At 37.7% G+C, this 23947-nt stretch overlaps 2 protein-coding genes across 2 annotated transcripts in view; one reads left to right on the forward strand and one right to left on the reverse strand.

Annotated features, from left to right (window-relative positions):
* DPY30 (dpy-30 histone methyltransferase complex regulatory subunit) overlaps positions 1-23947 on the forward strand; it is a 937477-nt gene that overhangs the window by 165849 nt on the left and 747681 nt on the right. The window lies entirely within an intron of this gene.
* TTC27 (tetratricopeptide repeat domain 27) overlaps positions 1-23947 on the reverse strand; it is a 177065-nt gene that overhangs the window by 14855 nt on the left and 138263 nt on the right. The window contains exons 15-16 of the mRNA XM_050754136.1: positions 23016-23068; positions 18513-18678 (exon numbers count right to left, since the gene is read on the reverse strand). Of these exons, the coding sequence (XP_050610093.1) occupies positions 18513-18678; positions 23016-23068 (219 nt within the window). The remainder of the gene's footprint in view (positions 1-18512; positions 18679-23015; positions 23069-23947) is intronic.

A 23947-nucleotide genomic window follows, 5' to 3' on the forward strand; every position in this document is an offset into this window, starting at 1 on the left:
TTTGAAAAGTATGAAGCAATATAAACATATAAACTATTATGATTATCATTGATCCTCAACTACCTTACTCTGTTGGAAGTGGACAGTAACGCCCACATTGCTGGCTCACTCACTGTACTGCCCTGCCCATTAGCTCACTTCCATGTTTCCTTATGGTTCAAAATAGAACTCAAGAAAAACAGAATTCACCACCATGGTGTCAGCCCTTGATACCTCCCTACTATTTCTGCTGTGAGCACTCACTATGTGTCAAGCCCTGTGCTAAGCATGTGACCTACCTGATCTCATTAAGTTCTCACAATAACCCTAGGAAGCAGGTACTTTATTACCCCTACTTTACAAATAAAAAAATTGAGGCTTAAAGAGGTAAAACCAACTTTCTCATGGTTACACAGCAAGTAGGTCATGAAGCTGGATTCTGATAACCAGAGACCTGTGACTCCTGAGATTAGGTAAGGATGAGGAGATGAAAACAATGAGGTAGATAACACCTCTTACATATATAGCCCTTCCTTTATGGCTCATGTGCCACATGCTTTATGAGCCCATGTAACCCACCCAACAACCCTATGAGGACAATGCTGTTGTTATGTGCATTGTTCAGATGAACAAACTGGAGCACAGAGCAGCTGAAGAACCTCTCCCAGGTCACACCTAGGGAAAGCAGGCTTCAGGCTTGAACGGGAATTCAGTCTGAGTCCTGGATCCTGTTATCAAGCATTTGCCACATTAATTTACAAAGCACAGCTCCCCACTTCTCTTTCTTCCTTTCTATTAAGTTCTTTTACATTGGAAAGGTTTCTCTTTTAAGAAATACGTATGCTAGTAATTTTTATCATTTCATTATCATTTCTTTGCTAAATCTCGAATCAACCAGAACCAGAATGGGTTTTGTTTTTGTATTTTTTTTTAAATTAGAATTTCCTCCACATCAGAGCTAATACAACATTTAAAAAAGAAAATTTTTATTGGGTTTATCGGCCAATCACAAACATTACTAACAGAGTAAGTTTCTTTCTAATCTTTTTATTATGTGTAAGTTTTATAATATAATATTACATAAACTGTTTTATCTTCCTTTTTCACTGTAACATTATGCTATAGAATTTTTTTCACGTTTTCCACATACCCTTTAAGTATAGTATTTTGATAGATTAAAGATATTACACTGGGTTGATAGACCATAATCTATTTAGCAATTCCCCCGCACTTAGATCACTAGGCTGTTTCCATGTGCTGCCACTGTTATCAGTAGTAGTATAAATAAAACACTTCACTGCATATCTTTGTGCCTAAAGACTTTTTTCATACTGAACCTTTCCTTAGGTTAGAATTCCAGAAACAGAATTATGGAGTTAAGAGAATAAATATTTTAAGAGATTAAATATTTTAAGAGATAAATGAGGTATTCTCTAAAAGGGCTAAATCAAATTAGGCGCCAATGAATAGTACTGTGTATGAAAATGTCATTTAATTGCATATTACCAGCACTGGGTATATAAATATTTTTTAATCTTTGATATTTTATTCTACAAAAGGTATACGCAGCTATTATTCTGAACTATGTTTCTTTCATTATTAGTAAAGTTAAACTTTTCCATTTCCTTAAACATTTCCAAATGTTTGTGGACTAAATATATTTCCTTTCTAAGAAATTTACATTTTTTCTCTCTTTCTTTCCCTCTCTCTCTTTCTTTCTTTCTTCCCTCCCTCTTTTCTTTTCTTTCTTCTTCTTTCTTTCAGATGGAGTCTCGCTCTGTAACCCAGGCTGGAGCACAGTGGTACAATCTCGGCTCACTGCAACATCCACCGCCAGAGTTCGAGTGATTCTAGTGCCTCAGCCTCCCAAGTAGCTGGGACTACAGATGCATGCCACCACACACGGCTAATTCTCCATATTTTTAGTAGAGATGGGGTTTCGTCATGTTGCCCAGGCTGGTCACTCCTGACCTCAGGTGATCCACCAATCTCAGACTCCCAAAGTGCTGGGATTACAGGCATGAGCCACCATGCCTGGCTTACATTTTTTTCTTATTTTGTACTGAACTCATTTTTCCCCAATGTGAAGCTTTATTGTTAATCTTCATTATAAACTAACACAAGTTGCCAACTACTTCTGAATCCTAACCTCGCACAACATCAACCTTGCTTGAAAAAAGGAAAGTTAGTGATCTGAAAAAGTACAGTAAACATGTGAGAAACCCTGGGGAGACAGAAGCGGGTTGGATCCTAATATGGTGAAGAATATAGCTCAGGTGGAAAAGGGCTAGGTGCCGAGGTTCACAGATGGGCTGAGAAAAGTGTTTATCTGTCCCTTTTACTTCCACTTCCTACTATCCATGACATTTACCATCAGCATGGAGAGACTGAAACAGCAGTGCCAACCCAGTACAAAGCAGGGACCATGTGTGCACATCAAGGCAAAAGGCCTGGCTAGGGTGGAGAGCAGACAGCAAGGGCTTGGGCAGCCTGGCTGGCCCCTAAGGGTGCCCTTCTACTTTGCCCTCAACTACTCAGGAAGATGGGTACTGGAAAAGAGCAATGTCCAGTGAAGGTAAGGGAGGTATCCTGAGGAACCAGGCCACTCGGTGGTGGTGGGAGGTGGCAGTGGCAAAGTGTATCCAATGGGTGAGCTCCCCCTATGGCCCAGCCTCACCAGGAAGGTCACAAGTTAGGTCCTGAGCTTTAGCCCCTCCCATCAAATATATATTACCAGTTGAACAGACAATACCCCAGGGAAATATGAGCCAACGGGAAAAAAATTAAGACATCCAAAAGTACAACCATGATAAAATAAACAAATTCAACAACCTATGTGAAAAAGAGTTAAAGGGTCATGTGTAGAAAATCTTGTAACTTGTTTTTATAATATGTATTCTCTGGAAGTGAGAAGAAAACTAAGGGAAGAGATGAGCCCCCTTGGGTAGCAATATATATGGGGAAGAAAAATAATGTGAGGACTGAACTTGGGGTTGTTCTCACAGAGAAGGGAAGACGAGGATGAGTCTGCAAAGAAGATTTGGATGCAGCAGCTGGTGTGATAAGAAGTGTGGAATTCTGGAAGCCAACGGAGAAGAAAGGAGAGAGCAATGGTGTTTAATATTGTGGAAACCTGAGGACCAGCAACTGTCCACTGGATGTGGCAATCGGAACTTGACAACAGTACTCTAAGTGGACTAGGGGAGATAAAACTGCAATGGCGTAAGTTCCAAAAAGAATGAGGAGAGGAAGCAGAAATAATGTGGAGAGATGCCTGTCTTGAGGGACTGACTACAAAAAGAGCACCAGAGAAATGGGCTGATAATAGGGAAAAGTAAGTTTTAAAAATTATTTATACACAGTTTAAAACATCGGTAACTTTTAAAAACTAGGCACTAAATAAATGCATTTCGTGATATTTTCCTCTTTGTACTGTAACAAGTTATAAAGGTAAATTTTAATTCATGATGTTTATAAGGAAAGGCCCACTTGCCTTTTCATCTGAAAACTAAATCTAACAGTCTACTCCAAAGATAAACTTTAATCTCTGGGTTTTTTTCCTTGGGGTTCTGGACACCCTTGTGGATCTAATGAGAGTTTTTCATCCTCTTCCTAGAATATGCACATATCCATATACACAAATTCTTTCAGGGATAATCTGCTGAAGACTAATAACAGAAACTTCTCAGAAATCCTAATTTGTCCCACATGACCTGGGATTCCAGTCTTATCTCCCAATATTGTATATGACTAAGTTTGTGTCTCTTTTAAAAAGTTTTATTAGTTTTCCATCAACTCCCTTCCTAGTCTCATCAGCTCTTTTGTCACTTCCAGATGTTCAAATCTCTGGTGGTGTTCACTAAAGGCAAGACTTTCATAGGAGTGGTTGAGGTCTTTCTGGTCTTCCCTTGCTATACCTCTGTGCCTGTCACTTCTGCTACCACTAACAGCTCCCAGTGAGGTACTGGATCTACTCCCCTCTTCATGAACACCGCTATTCTCAATGCTACTGCTACAACTGTTTTCTTCCTGAAATAGAGCACAAAAGCTGTGGTGTGGTGGGCTGAGTAACATTCCCCCAAAATTCATGTGCACCCAGAACCTCAGAATCTGACCTGAAATAGGGTCTTTGCAATGTTAACTAGTTAAGATGAGGTGTCATTCTGGACTAGAGTTGGCCTAATTCCAATGACTTCTTCCTCAGAAGAAGGGAACACACAGAGGAGAGGAGGTGAAAATGGAGGCAGTGATGGGAGTTAGGCTGCCATAGCTGAGAAACGCCAGGAGCCACAAGAAGCTGGAAGAGGTGCAGAAAGACTCTTCCCTAGCGTCTGCAGAGGAACATGGCCATGTCAACACCTTGATTTCGAACTTGACTTCTGGTCTCTAGAACTCAGTGGGGAGAACAAACTTCTGTTGTTTCAAGGCAGCACGTTTGTGGTAATATGTTATTGTAGCCCTAGAAAACTAACATTGCATTTTTAAGCAGAAAGACTAAGACAGTTAAAACACTGAGAAAAACTTCCTAGGACACTCTCCTGGCTTCTGGAAATCATTTTCTGGTTTTAGTTCAGAAAGCAATAAACATATGAATGTCACTGTCACAGCCTACCCTTACTATGGCTGGTGACCTAAAGTACCCCACTCACTGGCCAGAAGTCCTTTTTTTTGCATGTGCATAAGTTTTAAATATCAAATCTCTTGATCTTTTCCTTAATGAAGTATGGCTTTTTGTCATGATAAAAAATATCTTCTTCATCACCAAGCCAATAAAAATATTTGCCATGCTTTCTTTTAGTGCTTTTATGGTGTCATATTTTCAGTGATGACAATGAGGATGACAGCAGCTACATTTAAACAGCACTTGTGACCAGGCGCGGTAGCTCATGCCTGTAATCCCAGCACTTTGGGAGGCCGAGGCAGGTGGATCACTTGAGGTCAGGAGTTTGAGATTATCCTGGCCAACATGGTGAAACCCCGTCTCTACTAAAAAAATACAAAAATTAGCTGGGCATAGTGGCGCATGCCTGTAATCCTAGCTACTTGGGAGGCTGAGGCAGGAGAACTGCTTGAACCCAGGTGGTGAAGGTTGCAGTGAGCCGAGATTGTGCCACTGCACTCCAGCCTGGGCAACAGAGCGAGACTCCATCTCAAAAAAAAATAATAAAAATAAAATTAAAATAAAGGATCAGGCACAGTGGCTCACACCTGTAATCCCAGCACTTTGGGGGCCAAAGCAGGCAGATCATGGGGTCAGGAGTTTGAGACCAGCCTGGCCAACATGGTGAAACCCCATCTCTACTAAAAATACAAAAAATTAGCCATGCATGGTGGCAGGTGCCTGTAATCCCAGTTACTCAAGAGGCTGAGGCAGGAGAATCACTTGAACCTGGGAGGCGGAGGTTGCAGTGAGCTGAGATCATGACATTGCACTCCGGCCTGGGTGACAGGACGAGACTCTGTCTCAAAAAAAAAAAAAAAACCAAAAAACAAAAAACAGCACTTGTATGTATCTGCCAGGTACTGTTCCCAGCCCTTTACATATATTAACTAATTTACTCCTCTTAATAGTCTATTAACTCATTTAATCCTCACAAGAATCCTACTAGGCAGGTATCGCTTGGAACTGAGGCAAAGTGGTTAAGCAAATTGCCCAAGTCGACACAGCCAGTGACTGGCAGAAATGGGCTGCCTAACTCCAGAGTATGTGCTCTTCCCTACAACACATCCTGCTTCTCAAGAAATTCCAATTTAAATATTTTATTTAACTGAATTTATTTTGGTTTCAAGCTTTTGGTCCTAAACGTTTGGGCAGCTATTTCAATACGTATTAAATATCCTATTTTTATCCCACAGATTTAAAATGCCATCATTATTACGTACTAAATTCTCATTCCTACTTGAATCTGTTTCTGAATTCTCTATTCTGTTCCATTTCATTCCTGCAGCAGATGTTAACTCTTTATATAATAAGGATATTATTAGCTTTTTATCTTTCTTATTTGTTACAAATATCTTGTCACATATTTTTTAAATGTGATCATAAAAATTCCTTCCAGCTTTCTTTTACTGCTTCAGAGTTCAAGAACTTTTATCACTATCTACTTCTATTGCCTGTTCCTAATTTTTCTATGAGATTAAAAAACATTTAGCATAGATTTAGTCTATCTGGAGTTTGTTTGGTGTATCATAAACTAATCTGATAAACTTTTTAGACTTGGATACTTAGATTTTTTTCCTCTACTCTTTCTCATTTTAGTAAAATACACATAACATGCAATTTAGAATATTAACCATTTTTAAATGTACAATTCATCAGTATTAAATACATTCATAATGTTGTACAACCATCACCAGCATCCATCTCCATAACTATTTTCACCTTAAAACTGAAACCCTACCCCATTAAGCCATAACTCCTCATTCCTTCTCTCTTCAGCCCCAACGACCATTCTACTTTCTGTGTCTATGATTTTGACTACTCTAAGTACTTCATATAAGTGGAATCATAGAGTATTTGTCTTTTTGTGACTGGTTTACTTCACTAACATAAATCTCCTCCAGGTTCATCCATTTTGTAGCATATGTCACAATTTCCTTCCTTTTTAAGACTAATATTCCATTGTATGTACATACCACATTTTGTGTATCCATTCATCCACAGATGGAAATTTGGGTTGCTTCCATGTTTTAGCTATTGTGAATAACGCTGCTATGAATGTAAGTATACACATTTCTCTTAGAGATTCTGCTTTAAATTCTTTGGGGTATACATCCAGAAGTAAAAGTGCTGGACCTATATGGTAATTCCATTTTCGATTTTTAAAGGAACTACCATACTGTTTTCCACAGCAGCTCTACTGTTTTACATTCCCACCAACAGCGCACAAGGATTCCAATTTCTCCATGTCCTTGTCAACACTTATTATTTTCTTTTCTTTTTTTTTTTTTTTTTTTTGAGACAGAGTCTCGCTCTCTCGCCCAGTCTGGAGTGCAGTGGCGCCATGTTGGCTCACTACAAGCTCCACCTCCTGGGTTCACTCCATTCTCCTGCCTCAGCCTCCCAAATAGCTGGGACTACAGGCACCCACCACCATGCCTGGCTAATTTTTTGTATTTTTAGTAGAGATGGGGTTTCACCGTGTTAGCCAGGATGGTCTCAATCTCCCGACCTCATGATCTGCCCTCCTCAGCCTCCCAAAGTGCTGGGATTACAGTTGTGAGCCACTGCGCCAAGCCTATTTTCTGTTTTTTTTCTTTTTAATTTTTTGCTAGTAGCCATCCTAGTGGGAGTAAGGTAGTATCTAATTTGATTTGCATTTCCTTAATGATTAGTGGTGCTGAGCATCTTTTAATATGCTTATTGTTCATTTGTTTATCTTCTGTGAAGAAATGTCTATTCAACTCCTTTGCACATTTTTTAATTGGGCTGTAAACAGGGTTTTGTTGTCGTTGAATTTTAGGAGTCCTCTATATATTCTGGATATTATTCCCTTATCAGATATATTACTTGCAAATATTTTCTTCCATTCTGTGAGTTGTCTTTTTACTCCATTGATACTGTTTTTGGTGCACAAAATTTTTAAATTTTCACAAAGTCCAATTTGTCTGTTTTTTCTTTTTATTGCGTGTGCTTTTGGTGTCATCCAAGAAATCACTGCCAAATCTACTGTTATAAAGTTCTTGCCCTATGTTTACTTTTAAGAGTTTTACAGTTGTAGCTCTTAAATTTAAGTCTTTGATTCATTTTGAGTTAGCATGTGTATACAGTGTTAGGTAAGGATCCAACTTTATTCTTTTGCATGTGGATATGCAGTTTTCCCACGACAATTTGTTGAAATTTCCCCATTGAATGGTCTTAGCACCCTTGTCAAAAATCATTTGAGTCAGGCGCAGAAGCTCATGCCTGCAATTCCAGCACTTTGGGAGGCAGAGGTGGGTAGCCTGTTTGAGCTGAGGGGATGGAGACCAACTTTGGCAACACAGCAAGATGCTGTCTCCACAGGAAAACACACACACACACACACACACACACACACACACACACACAATTAGTTAGATGTGGAGGCATATCCTGTGGTCCTAGTTACTTAGGAAGCTGAGGCAGGAGGGCTGCTTGAGCTCAGGAGTTCAAAACTGCAGTGGCAGTAAGCTATGATCATGCCACTGCACTCCAGCCTGTTTGACAGAGTGAGACACTGTCTCTTTTTTTTTTTTTTTTTTTTTGAGACAGACTCTCACTCTGTCCCCCAGGATGGAGCAGTGGCACAATCTCGGCTCACTGCAACCTCTGCCTCCCAGGTTCAAGTGATTCTCCTGCCTCAGCCTCCCCAGTAGCTGGGACTACAGGCTGCACCACCATGCCCAGCTAATTTTTGTATTTTTTATAGAGATGGGGTTTCACCATGTTGGCCAGGCTGGTCTCGAAGTCCTGACCTCAGGTGATTTGCCCGCCTCATCCTCCCAAAGTGCTGGGATTACAGGCATGAGCCACCATGCCCAGCTGAGACACTATCTCTTAAAAAAAAAGAAAAAAAAATCATTTGACCATATATGCAAAGATTTCTGGGCTCTTAGTTCAATTCCATTGGTCTATATGTCTGTCTTTATGCCAGTACCACACTGTTTTGACTACTACAGTTTTGTGGTAAGTTTTGAAATCAGGAAGCGTGAGTCCTCTAGCTTTGTTGTTCTTTTTAAAAGTTGTTTGGGCTACCCATGGTCTCCTGAGATTCCATTAGAATTTTAGGATAGGTTTTTCTATTTCTGTGAAAAACCAATCCATTCAGATTTCCTATTTCTTCATGATTTAGTCTTGGTAGGTTTTGAGTTTCTAGGAATTTGTCTATTTCATCTAGGTTATCCACTTTGTTGGCATACACTTATTCACAATATTCTCTTATAATCTTTTTATTTCTATAGAATCAGTAGTAATGTCCCCATTTTCATTTCTGATTTCAGTAATTTGAGTCTCCTCTTTATTTTTTCAGTGCAGTCTGCACTGAAATCCAGACATCACTTTGGGTAGTATTGACAACAATGTTAAGTCTTTCAATCCATGAATACAAGATTTGTTTCCATTTATTTATATCTTCTTTAATCTCTTTCATCATGTTTTCTAGTTTTTGTGGTCCAAGATTTTTACTTCCTTAGTTAACTTAATTCCAAAGTATTTTATATGCTATTGTAAATGGAATTGTTTTCATAATTTCCTTTTGGGATTGTTCACTGTTAGTGTACAGAAATGCAGCTGATTTTTGCGTGCTGACTTTGTATCCTGCTACTGTCCTGAATTCATTTATTAGTTCTAAGAGCTTTTTTGTGGAATCTTTAGCATTTTCTACATATAAGATCACATCATCTGCAAACAGATAATTTTATTTCTTACCAATTTGGATGTCTTTTATTTCTTTTTCTTGTATAATTGCTCTGCCTTGAACTTCCAGTGCTGTGATGAACGGAAGTGAAAGCAAGCATCCTTGCATTGTTTCCGATCTTAGAAAAGAAGCTTTCAGGCTGGGAGCGGTGGCTCACGCCTATAATCCCAGCACTTTGGAAGGCCAAGGTGGGTGGATCACCTAAGGTAAGGAGTTCAAGACCAGCCTGGCCAACATGGTGAAACCCCATCTCTACTAAAAAATAATAATAATAATAATAATAATAATACAAAAATTAGCTGGGCATGGTGGCATGTGCCTGTAGTTGCAGCTACTTGGGAGGGTGACACAGGAGAATCACTTGAGCCTGGGAGGTGAAGGCTGCAGTGAACTGAGATCGTGGCACTGCACTCCAGCCTAGGCAGCAGAGCAAGACTTTGTCTCTAAATAAATAAATAAATAAATAAATAAATAAATAAGAAAAGAAGCTTTCAGTCTTTCACCATTAAGTATGATGTTTGCTGTGGGTTTTTCATATCTGGCTTTTATTATGTTGAGGCTGCTCCCTTCTATTCCTAGCTTGTTGAGTGTTTTTTAAATCAGGAATGTGTGCTGAATTTTTTCAAATGCTTTTTCAACATTAATTGAGACAATCAGGTGACATTTTTTTCCCCCTCATTCTGTTAATGCAGTCTATTACATTGATCTATTTCATATGTTGAACCATCCTCAAATTCCAGGAATAGATCCCACTTGGTCATGGTGTATAATCCTTTTTATATGCTAGTGAATCAATTTGCTAGTATTTTGTTAAGGGTTTTTGCATCAACGTTCATAAGAGATTTTGGTCTGTGGTTTTTTGGGGTTTTTTTGTAGTGTCTTTGCCTGGCTTTGGTATCAGGCTAATACTGGCCTCATAGCATGAGCCAAGAGGTGTTCCTTCCTTTTCAATTTTTTGGAAAAGTTTGAGAAAGATTGTTGTGACTTCTTTAAATGTTTGATACAACTTACCAGTGAATCCATCAGGTCCAGGGCTTTTCTTTGTTGAGAGATTTTTGATTCCTGATGCTATCTCCTTAATAGTTATACATCTATTTGGATTTCTTATTTCTTTATGATTTAGTCTTGGTAGGTTTTGTGTTTCTAGAAATTTGTCTATTTCATCTAGGTTATCCACTTTGTTGACATATACTTGTTCACAATATTCTCTTATAATCTTTTCATTTCTGTAGAATCAGTAGTAATGTCCCCGTTTTCATTTCTGATTTCAGTAATCTGAGTCTACTTTTTTTTTCTTAGTCCCTCTATCTAAAGGTTTGTCCATTTTATTAAACTTTTCAAAGACCTAATTTTTAGTTTCACTGATTTTTCTCTACTGTCTATTTCATTTATCACTATTCTAATCTTTATTCTTATTTTCTTCCTTCTGCTAGCCTTGGGTTTAGTTTGCTCTTTATGTTGTAAAGTTATTGTTTGAAATATTTCTTGTGTTTTAAAGTAAGCATTTAGAGTTACAAATTTCTTCCTTAGCAATGCGTTCGCTGTGTCCTACAAGTTTTGGTATGTTGTATTTTCATTTTCATTCATTTTTAGTATTTTCTAATTTATCTTGTGATTTCTTTTTTGATCCATTGACTAAGAGTGTGTTGTTTATTTTCCATAATTTGGTGAATTTTCTAGTTTTACTTCTGTTACTGATTTGTAATTTCATCCTCGGGTAGTCAAAGAAGATACTTTCTATGACATTTATCTTTTTGAATCTACTGAGACTTAATTTACGATCTATCATATTGTCTCTCCTAGATAATGTCCCATGTGCGCTTGGGAAGAATACGTACGCTGCTGTTGGGTAGAATGTTTTATATATGTCTATTATAGAATTCATTAACATACAAAATCCCTGCTTCTCTAACAGAGCCATACTCACCCCTTTTGGTTGTTGATGTCACAAAATTACATCTTTATAAATGGTGTGCCCCAAAACATACACTAATATGTTTAATGCATTAGCCTCTTAAATTACATAGAAAGCAAAATATGGAGCTACAAAGCAAAGTTACAATACTATTAGCTTTTAGACTAATAACTGTTTTCTTTAGTGTATAGTCTCTTAAATCATGTGGAAAACAAAGACTACAGTTAAAAAAACATCATAACAGGCCGGTGGCTCACGCCTGTAATCCCAGCACTCTGGGAGGCCGAGGTGGATGTATCAGCTGAGGTCAGGAGTTCAAGACCAGCCTGACCAACATGGTGAAACCCTGTCTCTACTAAAAATACAAAAATTAGCCGGGCGTGGTGGCAGGCACCTATAATCCCAGCTACTGAGGAGGCTGAGGCAGGAGAATCACTTGAACCCGGAGGCAGAGGTTGCAGTGAGCCAAGATCACGCCATTGCACTTCAGCCTGGGCAACAGAGCAAGACTCCATCTCAAACAACAACAACAATAAACATTGTTGCAATAATATTGGTTTTTATAATTGTTCTTATATTTATCTTTATTGAGATGTTTATTTCTCTATCCAGCTTTGAGTTATTGTCTAGTGTCCTTTCTTTTCACCCTGTAGGACCCCCTTGAGCATTTCTTGCAGGGCAGTTCTAGTGGTAATCAACTTCCTTAACTTTTGGTTATCTGGGAATGCCTTAATTTCTCCCTCACTTTTGAAAGGCAGTTTTGAGGCCGGGCACGGTGGCTCAAGCCTGTAATCCCAGCACTTTGGGAGGCCGAGACGGGCGGATCACGAGGTCAGGAGATCGAGACCATCCTGGTTAACACAGTGAAACCCCGTCTCTACTAAAAAAAAAAAAAAAAAAAAAAAAAAAAATACAAAAAACTAGCCGGGCGAGGTGGCGGGCGCCTGTAGTCCCAGCTACTCGGGAGGCTGAGGCAGGAGAATGGCGTGAACCCGGGAGGCAGAGCTTGCAGTGAGCTGAGATCCGGCCACTGCACTCCAGCCTGGGTGACAGAGCGAGACTCCGTCTCAAAAAAAAAAAAAAAAAAAAAAAAAAAAAAAAAAAAAATGAAAGGCAGTTTTGCCAGATAAAGGATTCCTGATTGACAGTTTTTTTCTTTTAGCACTTTGAAAATATCAGCCCACTGCCTTCTGGCCTCCAAAGTTTATGATGAGAAATCTGCTGATAATCTTACTGAGGATTCTTTGCATGTGATAGATTTCATTTTAATCAGTATAAACAGCTCTATAGCCCTCATATCCCACCCAAACCAATACCATGCCACTGAGTTCATGTAATGGCCTTTAAATCCCTTACCCACATCTCGATTTCATTTAGGCAATAGTAGAACTTATGTTTCATTCTCTATCTCAACCCTATTTCTCACCTCCATCAGGAACCACACTCAGGGAATGCAGCAAGCAGAGAATGACTGGGAAACTAACACCGGCCTGTGAAGAGAGTTGAAGGCCTCTCACATACAGCATGGCAATTCCAACATAAATGTAGAAGAATCTCCACAAAGAGAAACTTTAACTATTGTTTCCCAACACTAACCTTGACTTCTCTGGGCTAGTCTCATCAAAGTCTTGGCCTACAGCGCAAGGCACTGACCCTTTGAATCCTGGAGGTCCTCAGAGCAGGAAGGAATAGGACTGCCTTAGGACCCATTACAAAAACTTCAGGAGGGCTCCAGGCCAGGAATGAAGCAATTTCCCACCTCCCCTGCTTGGCTAGCTCCCTGCTCCACTTGGAGCTCTCTAAGTACTTGTTCTATTTCCTGGTCTGATAACCCTGACCCTTGGCTTCCCCAAACCTCAGTTATCAGAGAGAGATAGGCAGTTTAGCATTGTCTTTTTTAGTGCTTCAGAAAAAAAACAAAAAACAAAACAAAACAAAACCAAAAAACAGTTCTTAGACCGTGGAAAGGGCTTTAGGTTAAATAGGCCAGATGTCAAGACTTAGCTTTACTGCTCGCTAGCTATAAGAAATCGACCTATTAATTCACTTTGCTGAGCCTCAGGTACCTCAACAGTTAAATGGTGAGAATACCTATTTTCTAAAGCTACACTTTGTATAACATATATCCATTCCCTCCTCCTTTTACTTTCAGGTAATGCACAGCCAGCAAGCGTCCCAGGACTTCAGTTTCATTGGCAACTTGCCTCACTGTACATCAACACCATCTTCTCCTGTCCCCAAAGAAAGCATCAAATAAAAATACACACAAAGGACAACCTCAATATGCAAGGATACATATTGTATGATTCTATCTATATGGTATTCAAGAAAAAGCAAAACTGAACTGTGGAGACAGAAATCAGAAAGTAGTTGCCTCATGGGGAAAAGAGGTGATATTTCGACTGACTGGAAATGCACGTAAGATAACTTCCTGTAATAATGAAAATGTTCCATAACTATTTGGGGTGGTGATTACCTAAGAATATATACTAGTTTAAATTATCTGCATTTTTTTTTGTTATTTTATTTCATATTTTTTTGAGATGAGGTTTCGCTCTGTTGCCCAGGCTGGAGTGCGGTGGCACAATCACAGCTCACTGAAACCTCAAACTCCAGTGCTTAAGTAATCCTCCTGCTGTAGCCTCACAAGTAGCTGGGGCTGTAAGCATATGCCACCATGCCTGGCTTATTATCTGCAAATTAAGCCTGAATTTTTAAAAACCTTTGTTAGATACAGTTCACAAGCACGTTAATATGATGGGAAAATGTGCTTTTGACATAAATCTTCTCTACAGACTTCAAGGCGTGACATAAAGAAAAAAATAAGACATGCCTACCTATGATTTCTGTCTTCGGTTCCTACTAGCCAAATTACTGCTCAAGTTATATAAGCTCTCTGGGTCTCACATTAATCAACTATAAAATGAGGAATATTTAGTATCCACCTCACATACTGTATGCCTAATAAAAGATAATCTGTGTTAAGTGGCAGAAACATAGTAAGCACTCAATATATGTTAATCCCCTTTCCTTCCTCTTCCACATATAAACAGCAAATGAATGTCAATACTGCAATACTTAAATTATTTTCCCAAAATGTTGCCCAAGGTATCCAGAAAAAGAAAGAAGGAAGAAAAGGAAAAATATCCCAACAAATCAACATTAGAATTTACCTTGAGGAAAGAGGTATGGCTATATATGAGGATTTGTCTGCAAGGATATTCATGACATTATTTATAATAGTCAAAAACTGGAAAACTGAACAGGAACTAATTATGTAGAAACATGAAAATCAGTTTTATCATAGATGAATAAAAATATGTATAATCTAGAAATAAATACAAATAAGTGTTGTTATAGAAAAGCATTCCTGGGTCTTACCAAACCATACATTAGTCAAAATTAGGACAAAGGTTTTTTTCAACATAGTACTGGAAGTCCTAGACAGAGCAATTAGGCAAGAAAAAAGAAATAACAGATATTCTAATAGGTAAGGACTAAGCAAAATTGTCTCTATTTGCTGACAATATGATCTTAGCAAAAACCCTAAAGAGTCCATGTAAAAACTATTAGATGAAATAAATTCAGATACAAAATCAACATACAAAAATCAGTAGCATATCTATAATACTAATGACAAACTATACAGAAAGGAATGATGGTCACTAGAGTCAGGGTAGGGTGGAGGTGGGGTGGGGAGGAAATGGGGAATTTTGGGGGAAAGGATGCAAAGTTTCAGACAGAGGATTAAGTTTGAGATCTTCTGCACGGCACAGTGACTACAGTCAATGATAATGTATGTTTCAAAATACCTGAGTAAAATGTCAAATATGTCACCATAAAAAGATAGGTAAACAAGGTGATGGGTATGTTAATTAGCCTGATCTAATCATTCCACATTGTATACACATATGAAAACATCATATGTTACTCCATAAATGTATACAATTAGAGTTTGTCAATTAAAATATTATTAATAAAATTATAAAATGGACAAAAAAGAAAGAAAATGATAAAGGTAGTATATCCACTCATTCTTCAATTACAAATAGTGAGGAAAAAACAGAAAAATTTGAGGCTAATTTACCCTATGTCTGTATTAAAATAAGCATGAATTTACTCCCCCCCCACAAAAATTTTAATGGCAATAATCCACATCCATAAAGTAGAAAAAAACAGGTACAGGATTAGAACATGTTAAATCGGAATCAGAACATGATTTTGTTATATTGAAAATTCCCCATGATTAGAAAAGTAAGAAGCTAAGACTATGACCACTAAAATATGTTTGAAAAAATCTATTTAAGATAAAAGTTAAATCATAGTATCTGAATTCATATTAGGAAAATATATGTATATATTTTTTAGAGTTTTTTTCCTTTTCTGAATAATGCTCAAATGCATCTCTATGCATTTTGGGTCCTTTTATTCTTTCTTAAGGAAGGCCCCTGAAAGACTTCTCTTTTTTTTTTTTTTTTTTTAAGAGACAGGGTCTTGCTCTGTCACCCAGGCTAGAGTACAGTGGTGTGATCATGGCTCACTGCAGCTTCAATCTCTCCAGGCTCAAGGGATCCTCCCACCTCAGCCTCCCGAGGTGGAGGGTACATACTACCAAGCCCAGCTAAATTTTTTTGTATTTTTTTGTAGAAAAAGGGTTTCTCAATGTTGTGCAGGCTGGTCTCAAACCCCTGGGCTCAAGTAAATTTCCCGCCTTGGCCTCCCAAAATGCTGGGATTACAGGTAGGAGCCACTGCGCCCAGCCAGCTGAAAGATTTCTAAGCAAATGTTCTTAAAATTCCAATGATTTTGATTTGGCATCCAACAGGGCAAATCACAACTGAAAGTTTTATCAGAATCAACTATCTACATCCTCAGGTTATTTTTAACCAAAATTATATCCTTTGGTATCTATAATACCACTGTTACTACCAATAGATTATTCTAAATATCACCTCTTTCCCGATACCTTTACAGACACTCAAATACAGAAGTATTATCTAAACATTAGCAAGAATGTTTTTCATCCTGAGAGAGAATGAGACTCCTAATCTGGGGGTGGTGGGGGTGGTAAGAAAAAAGAAATTGAAGTAGAATTCTTCAATACCTTTTCAGCTATTGTAACTGCTTCTGCTTTGCTTTTTCTTGCCTTTCTTTTAGAATACATGAGTTAGCAAGATTTGCCATACTTAATTCATCTAAGTCAACTAAAATCAGCATTATCTTGATGACTTTATAACTCTTTATGATGTACAAATAACAGCTCTTCCAAACAATCTTTGAACAGTTATTTTGTCTAATATCAGTTTCCTTAAAACAAGTGGGTGGGAAGATCCATCTATCCATCCATCCATCCATCCAGAGTTAGACATAGCTTATGATAGTATAATCCTATCCCCTACAGCCGTGTTGAGAATTAAATGAGCTAATACATGTGAAGTGCTCAGGATAGTCTCAGACACACAGCAAGCCCTCAGTAAATATTAATTATTGTTATTTTACCACACACCACTTTGACCTGCTCTACGTGCCTTGGGAAGTGAAGGAGAATAAAAGAGCAAGCAGAAAAGCCACTTCCTTTCACATGCACATATAATAAGTCTGTCTCTTATTGGAGGAGAGACCTAGACCCATTTGGGTACCTTATATAAAACAACTCCTACTGGTGCCAAGCATGAAAGGATGATCAGAATTTTCTCAAGATCCAAAAAGCCAACCTGGTGAGCCAGTTGTTACTAATCCTTAGCAGATATGAAGGAGATTACTGGGGTTAAAGTATAGATTATAAGGGGAAATCCCACTCACAACAGAAAGACAAGCAGATCAGTTAGAAAATGGAGGCACAGAAGATTAACAGGATCAGACTGACCAAGGAAGCCGATTCTAAGACAATTAAGAAAGAGATGACATAGCCAAGTTATGAGCAGCAATAAAGCAGACTGACAGCTTGAAGAAGCCCCCTGTCTGGCTTATCAGGAAGGAGGGGAGCTTCACACTCCTTTCTGACTTGGTGTGTAAACTATTCAGCATAGCCCTAGAGGACTTCTAAGGTCCCTTTTTGCTCTGACAGTGTGAGATTCTAAGGAATTCTAAAGAATTCAATTCAGCAGCAATGTCTAAATGAGGAGTGTTGGATGTGAATGTTTCATGTATATATTTTTTAATATGAAAGAAAACAATAGAATTTCCTTCAAGTGTAAGATGGAATATACTACCAATATAAGTGATTTATTATCCTTGAAATTTTAGGGACAGGTTTCAGAAATCTTTCCTAGTAAAGAAAGATCTTAAAAATCACAATTGCAGTAAACAAGAGATATGCACTATCTTCAGTGGTCACAATATACTGAGATCTGTTCAGAGTCTCATCAGTGCCCTTTGCCAAGGCGCTAAGTGTAGAAGAGGAAGAACCATCTCAATGGAAAATTTCAGCAGTGTGAACAGGACAACTATTGACTGTCAGGGGACTGTGCAAACAGATTCACTACAGCCCCTACCCTTTCTAGGGATGTAAAACTCTGCTATCCCTCCATTCACTTGGCTATCATTCCATTCAGTTTTGTTTGTTTGTTTGTTTGCTTTGAGACAGAGTTTCGCTCTGTCACCCAGGCTGGAGTGCAGTGGCATGATCTCAGAGTATCACTTGACACTGAAGACAGCATATTGTCTTCAACTACAATTAAACCAAAAAGGTCTTTTCTATTTAATCTTTTGGATGATACAACAGCTTTGAGTCTCCCATACATTCTGGAGGGATACTTTATTCCACCAAATAGAGCACCATCTCATGAAACATTGCAAAGAAAATGTTAGCCATCCTCTCTATATTGTTCATACCATCTGAAGATATACAGTAAATGCTTGTTAAATGAATGAACAAAAAATGAGTATAGGACTTATTCCAGCTACCACAAGTCAGAGAATACACTGAGATACCCAAAGTACTAAGTAATACAGTGTTTTATTTAGTTTCGGCAAAGTGACTATATATGTAACCCACACATCAGATTTTCGTAACTGAGTCACAGTAATATTCAGTTTATGACTGTACAAACAAATCTGACATCAGAATACCAGAATTCCATATATCATGAAGAATATTTGACTAGAAAAAAAATACCTTTTTCATATGTTACATGTGTTTAACAAAATTTTCCTGTGCATATTCAAGGAAATAATTTATACCGTATGATCAAGGATTCATATCAAACACAAACTGAAATAACAAAATATGAATATCCTACCTGAACATCTTTGTATTTGTCACGTAAGTCCAAGAGTCGGTGATAAGCTTTAATGGCTTCTGAAAATTCCCCAACATCAGTGCTGGTAAGGATGTAGTTTTCCCAAATTTGCCAGTGTTCATAGTTACACTTTAGAGCTTCTTGTAAAGTTCTAAAAGCTTTTACTCTATTGAAGGTCAAATTTTAAAGAGAGCAATAATGAACTCTTTTTTTATTAGAATAAAGCATAGCTAAATGTATAAAATGCTAATGTGGACCGTCAGTCCTTATTCATTCATATTAACAAACAGAATTAGAGACCCAAACACCACAAAACCACCTCAAACTTCCCTACAAAATTCAGTGACGGACCCTATGGTATATGTAGCATACATACAGAGATACTCCTTTCCTAATCTATTTACTTGTAACAAGGACATTATTTTAAAACTGGGTATCAATCCCAGTATCACCTCAGGAGAAGCCACACTCAGGTTCCAAATCTGGAGTCAGAGTGGTCAAGCAAGTACAACTGCAAAACTGTAAGACAAAAGGTGCAGAAAAAAGGTGCAGACCGTAGTGGAGGGACCAGAGGCAAGGAGGTCAAAACAAAACAACACACTCCTCATGAATCTGCAACCAAAATGCTGCTAACCAAAATTCTACACCCTGTGAGAAAAAAAACCCTCAGTCAACAAAACTAACCAACAGGACATACATTTACTAAAGATAAAATTTTAAGGGGGCCAGGCATGGTGGCTCACATCTATAATTCCAGGACTTTTTGAGTGGCCGAGGTGGGTGGATCACCTGAGGTCAGGAGTTCGAGACCAGGCTGGCCAATACAGGGTAACCCCATCTCTACTAAACAAACAAACAAACAAACAAAAATTAGCTGGGTGTGGTGGCACGTGCCTGTAATCCCAGCTAGTCAGGAGGCTGAGGCATGAGAATCACTTGAACCTGGGAGGCCAAGGTTGCAGTGAGCCAAGATCACGCCCCTGCATTCCAGCCTGGGCAACAAAGCAAGACTCCATGTTTAAAAAAAAAAACAAAAAACTGATTTTAAGGGGTAGAGGGAGGAGTGAAAAAAAGTTTTTCTTAATTGTTTAAGGAAGAATCTATCAAGTCTTTAAATAAATTTGTTTAGAATACTGAGACAGAAATATTTACACTGAAAAGGAGCAGAAAATTGTGAAAAAAACAGGGAGAAATGAAATATGAACAAGGAGATGTGAATAAAAACTAACTGGAAATTTTAGTACTGAAAAAGGCATTAAAACAACAACAGGCCGGGCACAGTGACTCACAACTGTAATCTAAGCACTTTGGGAGGCCAAGGAGGGTGGATCACGAGGTCAGGAGATCGAAACCATCCTGACCAACATGATGAAAACCTGTCTCTACTAAAAATACAAAAATTAGCTGGACATGGTGGCGCATGCCTGTAGTCCCAGCTACTTGGGAGGCTGAGGCAGGAGAGTCCCTTGAACCCAGGAGGCGGAGGTTGCCGTGAGCTGAGATCGCACCACTGCACTCCAGCCTGGGCAACAGAGCGAGATTCTGTCTCGAAAAACATAAACAAAACTCTCAATAGCTAACAAAAACTAGAATGCACATAGTCAAGGAGAAACTGATGAACTGGAAGATAATAGTAAGGAGTTCACACAGAATTCGAATTATAAAATAAAAGCTGGAAAGAGACAGAGGAAAGAATGAGAGGTAAGACTCAAAACATACATCTGATAGAGATTCTACAGTAAACAAATGCAGAGCATGGCAGGATTCTTTATATCAAAAGATAAAAGCTGATAATTTTCCAGAAATGAACAAATTTCAAAAAGTTTTTTGATCATAAATTCTATGATCAAAAGTATATTTCACATACTGAGCACTATAAGTAAAGATAAATGAACATCTAGAAATATTGTGTGAAATTTAAGAAAGATATTCCTAAAATCTACAAAGAAGTGATGACAGATACTTATTTCATTAGCAGTAAGATGACAGAAGACAACAGAATATTACTTTTAAAGTGCTGACTGAAAATAACTGTCAGCCAAATTTTTATAATCAGCTAAACTTACCACTCAAGAGTAAATGCAAAATGAAACATTTTTAGATATACAAAGTTAAGAGCATTTACCATCTATTGACTCTAAGAGAACTATCTAAGAGATTCCTTTTTGCAAAAATACAAGGGAACTCAAAAAGAAAGAAAGAAAACATGTCTTCAATTTCAGTCATAAATTGTTTCCATGGAATTTTTTTTCCTTTCTCTACTCAACCATATCACCACCTCCATCTAATAACAACTGCCTCCAATAGTGTTAGACCAACACTCCCCAGCTCTCCCATCCTCAGGGGTTGGGGGTGAAGGATTTATCCTATTGGAAAATAACTCAACAAGTAAAAATCCACACCATGAGGATTATCCTTTTTCCTATATGTCCTCCCTTATGATCCCCCTAATCATAATTTCCTAGCCTCAAAATTGTTCCATGAATTCTTTTTTCCTTTTTGGTAAATACAGCTTCTTTGTAAGGTGCTTCATTTCAGGATTCGCTTATCAAAACCCCTCTATAGTAGAGATATTGCACCATTAAAATTACATCCGAAGATGAGACATTTTTCCATGGGACTGGTAGGAACATGATATCAAGGGGAATCAGATGAAACAGCAAAGAGAGCACTTTAGTGAAGAATCTTGTGACCACAAAAGGATAAAAGAAATAGTTTAATGGGCCGTTTTAAGGCATGAATAGGATCTTCTGAGAGAAGCATTAATAATTGCCTCAGAAGTAACAATCCCATTAGCTTTGTCTGGAGCCTTAGCAAAGAAGGAAGAGTAAACAGGAAAGAATAAAAAAATGATTTATCTCAGACCTTACAACTCCACCTTTGCACAAAAACCTATTTGTGGAGCTGCAAGAGGTAAGAAAGTTGAGCAACAATATGCAAGAACCCCTAAGAGAGAAAGCAGAATTCCTAACATGATTGGGCTGGAAGACAAGGCATCAAGAGCTTCACTACGTACAAACTTATCCGAGTTGGCAGAAAAACTCACTGAGATCACTCTACAACTATGACAGGGACTTCCGAGCCTGTTGCTTTAAACCAAAAAGGTCTCCAGAGAGTTTTAGCACTCAGTTGCAATCAAGAACATAATATTATCTTCCGAAGAGAATGGTAGAACAGATAGTACTTTATTTACATCATCCAAGAGCAGAGGCAGCATTTCATGATCTCCACGTAATATGGATTTAATGATGTCTTCAGAAATTATCTTGTGATCCCACCAAGAAAAATTAAATTAAGTTTGAAAGTAAGGCCAAATAAAAATGAAAATACATCCATCTTTTAATTAATTTATTAGAGTTTTGGCAACGGCAGTCCTTGTCTCTTCCCTTTCCTTTGCTTTTCGTAGCCAGTCAAGAAGCCCAGTTAGTGGGTTGCCTCCTTTATAAAGAGTTTGGCATCTGCCCCTTCTTTTTCCACTCTAGTTATCTCATGCCTGAATTGTTACAACAGCTGTGTCCTAACTGGTTTCTCAGCCTCCAGTTTCCTCTAGTCTGCCTCACATACTGCCACCAGATAAATCTTCCCCAAAAGCTTCTTTCTTCATGAAATTACCACACTGAAATCTCTGGCTTCCTATACTCAACAGGACAGTCTCAACTCATTGGTCAAATAATCAGAAGATGCTGCAATTTTACTTCAACCTACCTTTCTAACCTTATCTCTCACCGTATATTTCACATTACTCTATAGCTGGACTATTTTGCTTCCTATCTCCTAAAATACTACATTCATTCCTGTCATTCTGCATTTGGTCACATCATTTCCCTTGCCTAAGAGGCATCCCTCTGCCCCTTCTATACAAATTTCTGCTTGAGTCCAACATCTTCTCAGAAGCATTTCTGATTCAGGATGACACAGTTTCTCTCTTCTTTGATCCTCACGAGCCTAAATGAGTGGCTGGCACATAATAAGTGTGCTACAAATATCATGTATGATTATTTTAGCCTTCTTTGTATTCTCACTTGATATTTGCCACAAATAGCTTATACACTAATCAATTTTTTAAATAAGATGGCATAGTATTTTATTTTTTAAACCTACATTCCCTGAAGGCATTGGTTCATATTTATTTACATTTCTCAATAATGTCTAGTACAAAGCAAGCAATGAACAAAAATAACTGTCAACTGAGTTGACCAACTAAACATATGTTTGCTTTTATCATGTAATAAAATGTAGAATGTAAAACTTCAGTACTACATAAAGATTTCAAGTAACATTTCTTATTTTATTACATATGAAATGTTTTCAAGAAATACACTGTATATTTAGAATTCAAGTTAATTTAGTATGAATTAAGCTATTCTACTTAAGTTATTCTATCTCATATACATGGGTGAGAAAGGTAAAACAAGGAGAAACATTGAAACAATGTTCAGTTGTAGAAAATCTCACTCATTTATTTGGGAAGCAAAGTTCTTCATATTTGTCTGATGTACTTACTTTTGCTTTAATCGGATATAGGAAGTTGATAAATTGTTCCAAGCTTCAGCATTCTGAAATGATAGAGGACTCAGTTAATTAACTATTCTCATTTAGGTAAAATTATTGCTGAAACCAAAAGTACAACACACTTTCCTAGTCCAATATATGCTCTTTAAAATCACAATTTTCAATAAGGTGTGTTTAAAGGTATACAGCAAAATTAAATCAAGCTGAACTTTTATAATTTAGAAAAAGGTTAAAACAATCAACCAAGCAATATAACTATGATTGTACCAATCAGCAATTCAGTTAAGATTTTATTTTCAAATTTAGACTTACAAAATAGCTAATTTTCAACATGCTCTATATAGCACATAGATTTATCACAAAAAAGACAACGCAGTATACTGTTTTTCCTATCTTAAAAGTTTTTGCCATTATACCATTATCCTTCTTCACCGGATAGGGGGGTTAAAAAAGAATCTGTTCTCCAGTGTTACTACTAAGTATTTCATCCATCAAACATATTTCTCTACCTATTCCTCTACCCAATAACAAAAATAAAGCAAAAATGAATTTTTTTTAATCAGCTTAATCAGGTTGAATTTATATAAATGTTGATTCAAACAAGAATGATATAAATTATATATTTCGCTTTGTTCCACTTTTCATCTAATATACTATATATCGTTCTCAAGTCCCATACATATGATTCAAAAATTAAGTGGCAGTGGACCTCCACTTCCAGACATGGCAAAATTAGTAACTTTTTGAACTCTGGCAAAGAACAACTACCAGAAAGCTGTGAGCTGAATGGAGATTTTGGAGGTCACACTGTGCTAGAAGTTATTCAAGTTCCAAACGAGCCAAAGTGGAGAGTTCTTATTGATTGCCCATGGCATTAAATTCAATCCCAGAGAGGTTATACCTTAAGAAAAGGTTATTAGAGG

The sequence above is a fragment of the Macaca thibetana genome, chromosome 13, assembly GCF_024542745.1.
Source record: "Macaca thibetana thibetana isolate TM-01 chromosome 13, ASM2454274v1, whole genome shotgun sequence".
NCBI classification, from domain to species: domain Eukaryota; kingdom Metazoa; phylum Chordata; class Mammalia; order Primates; family Cercopithecidae; genus Macaca; species Macaca thibetana.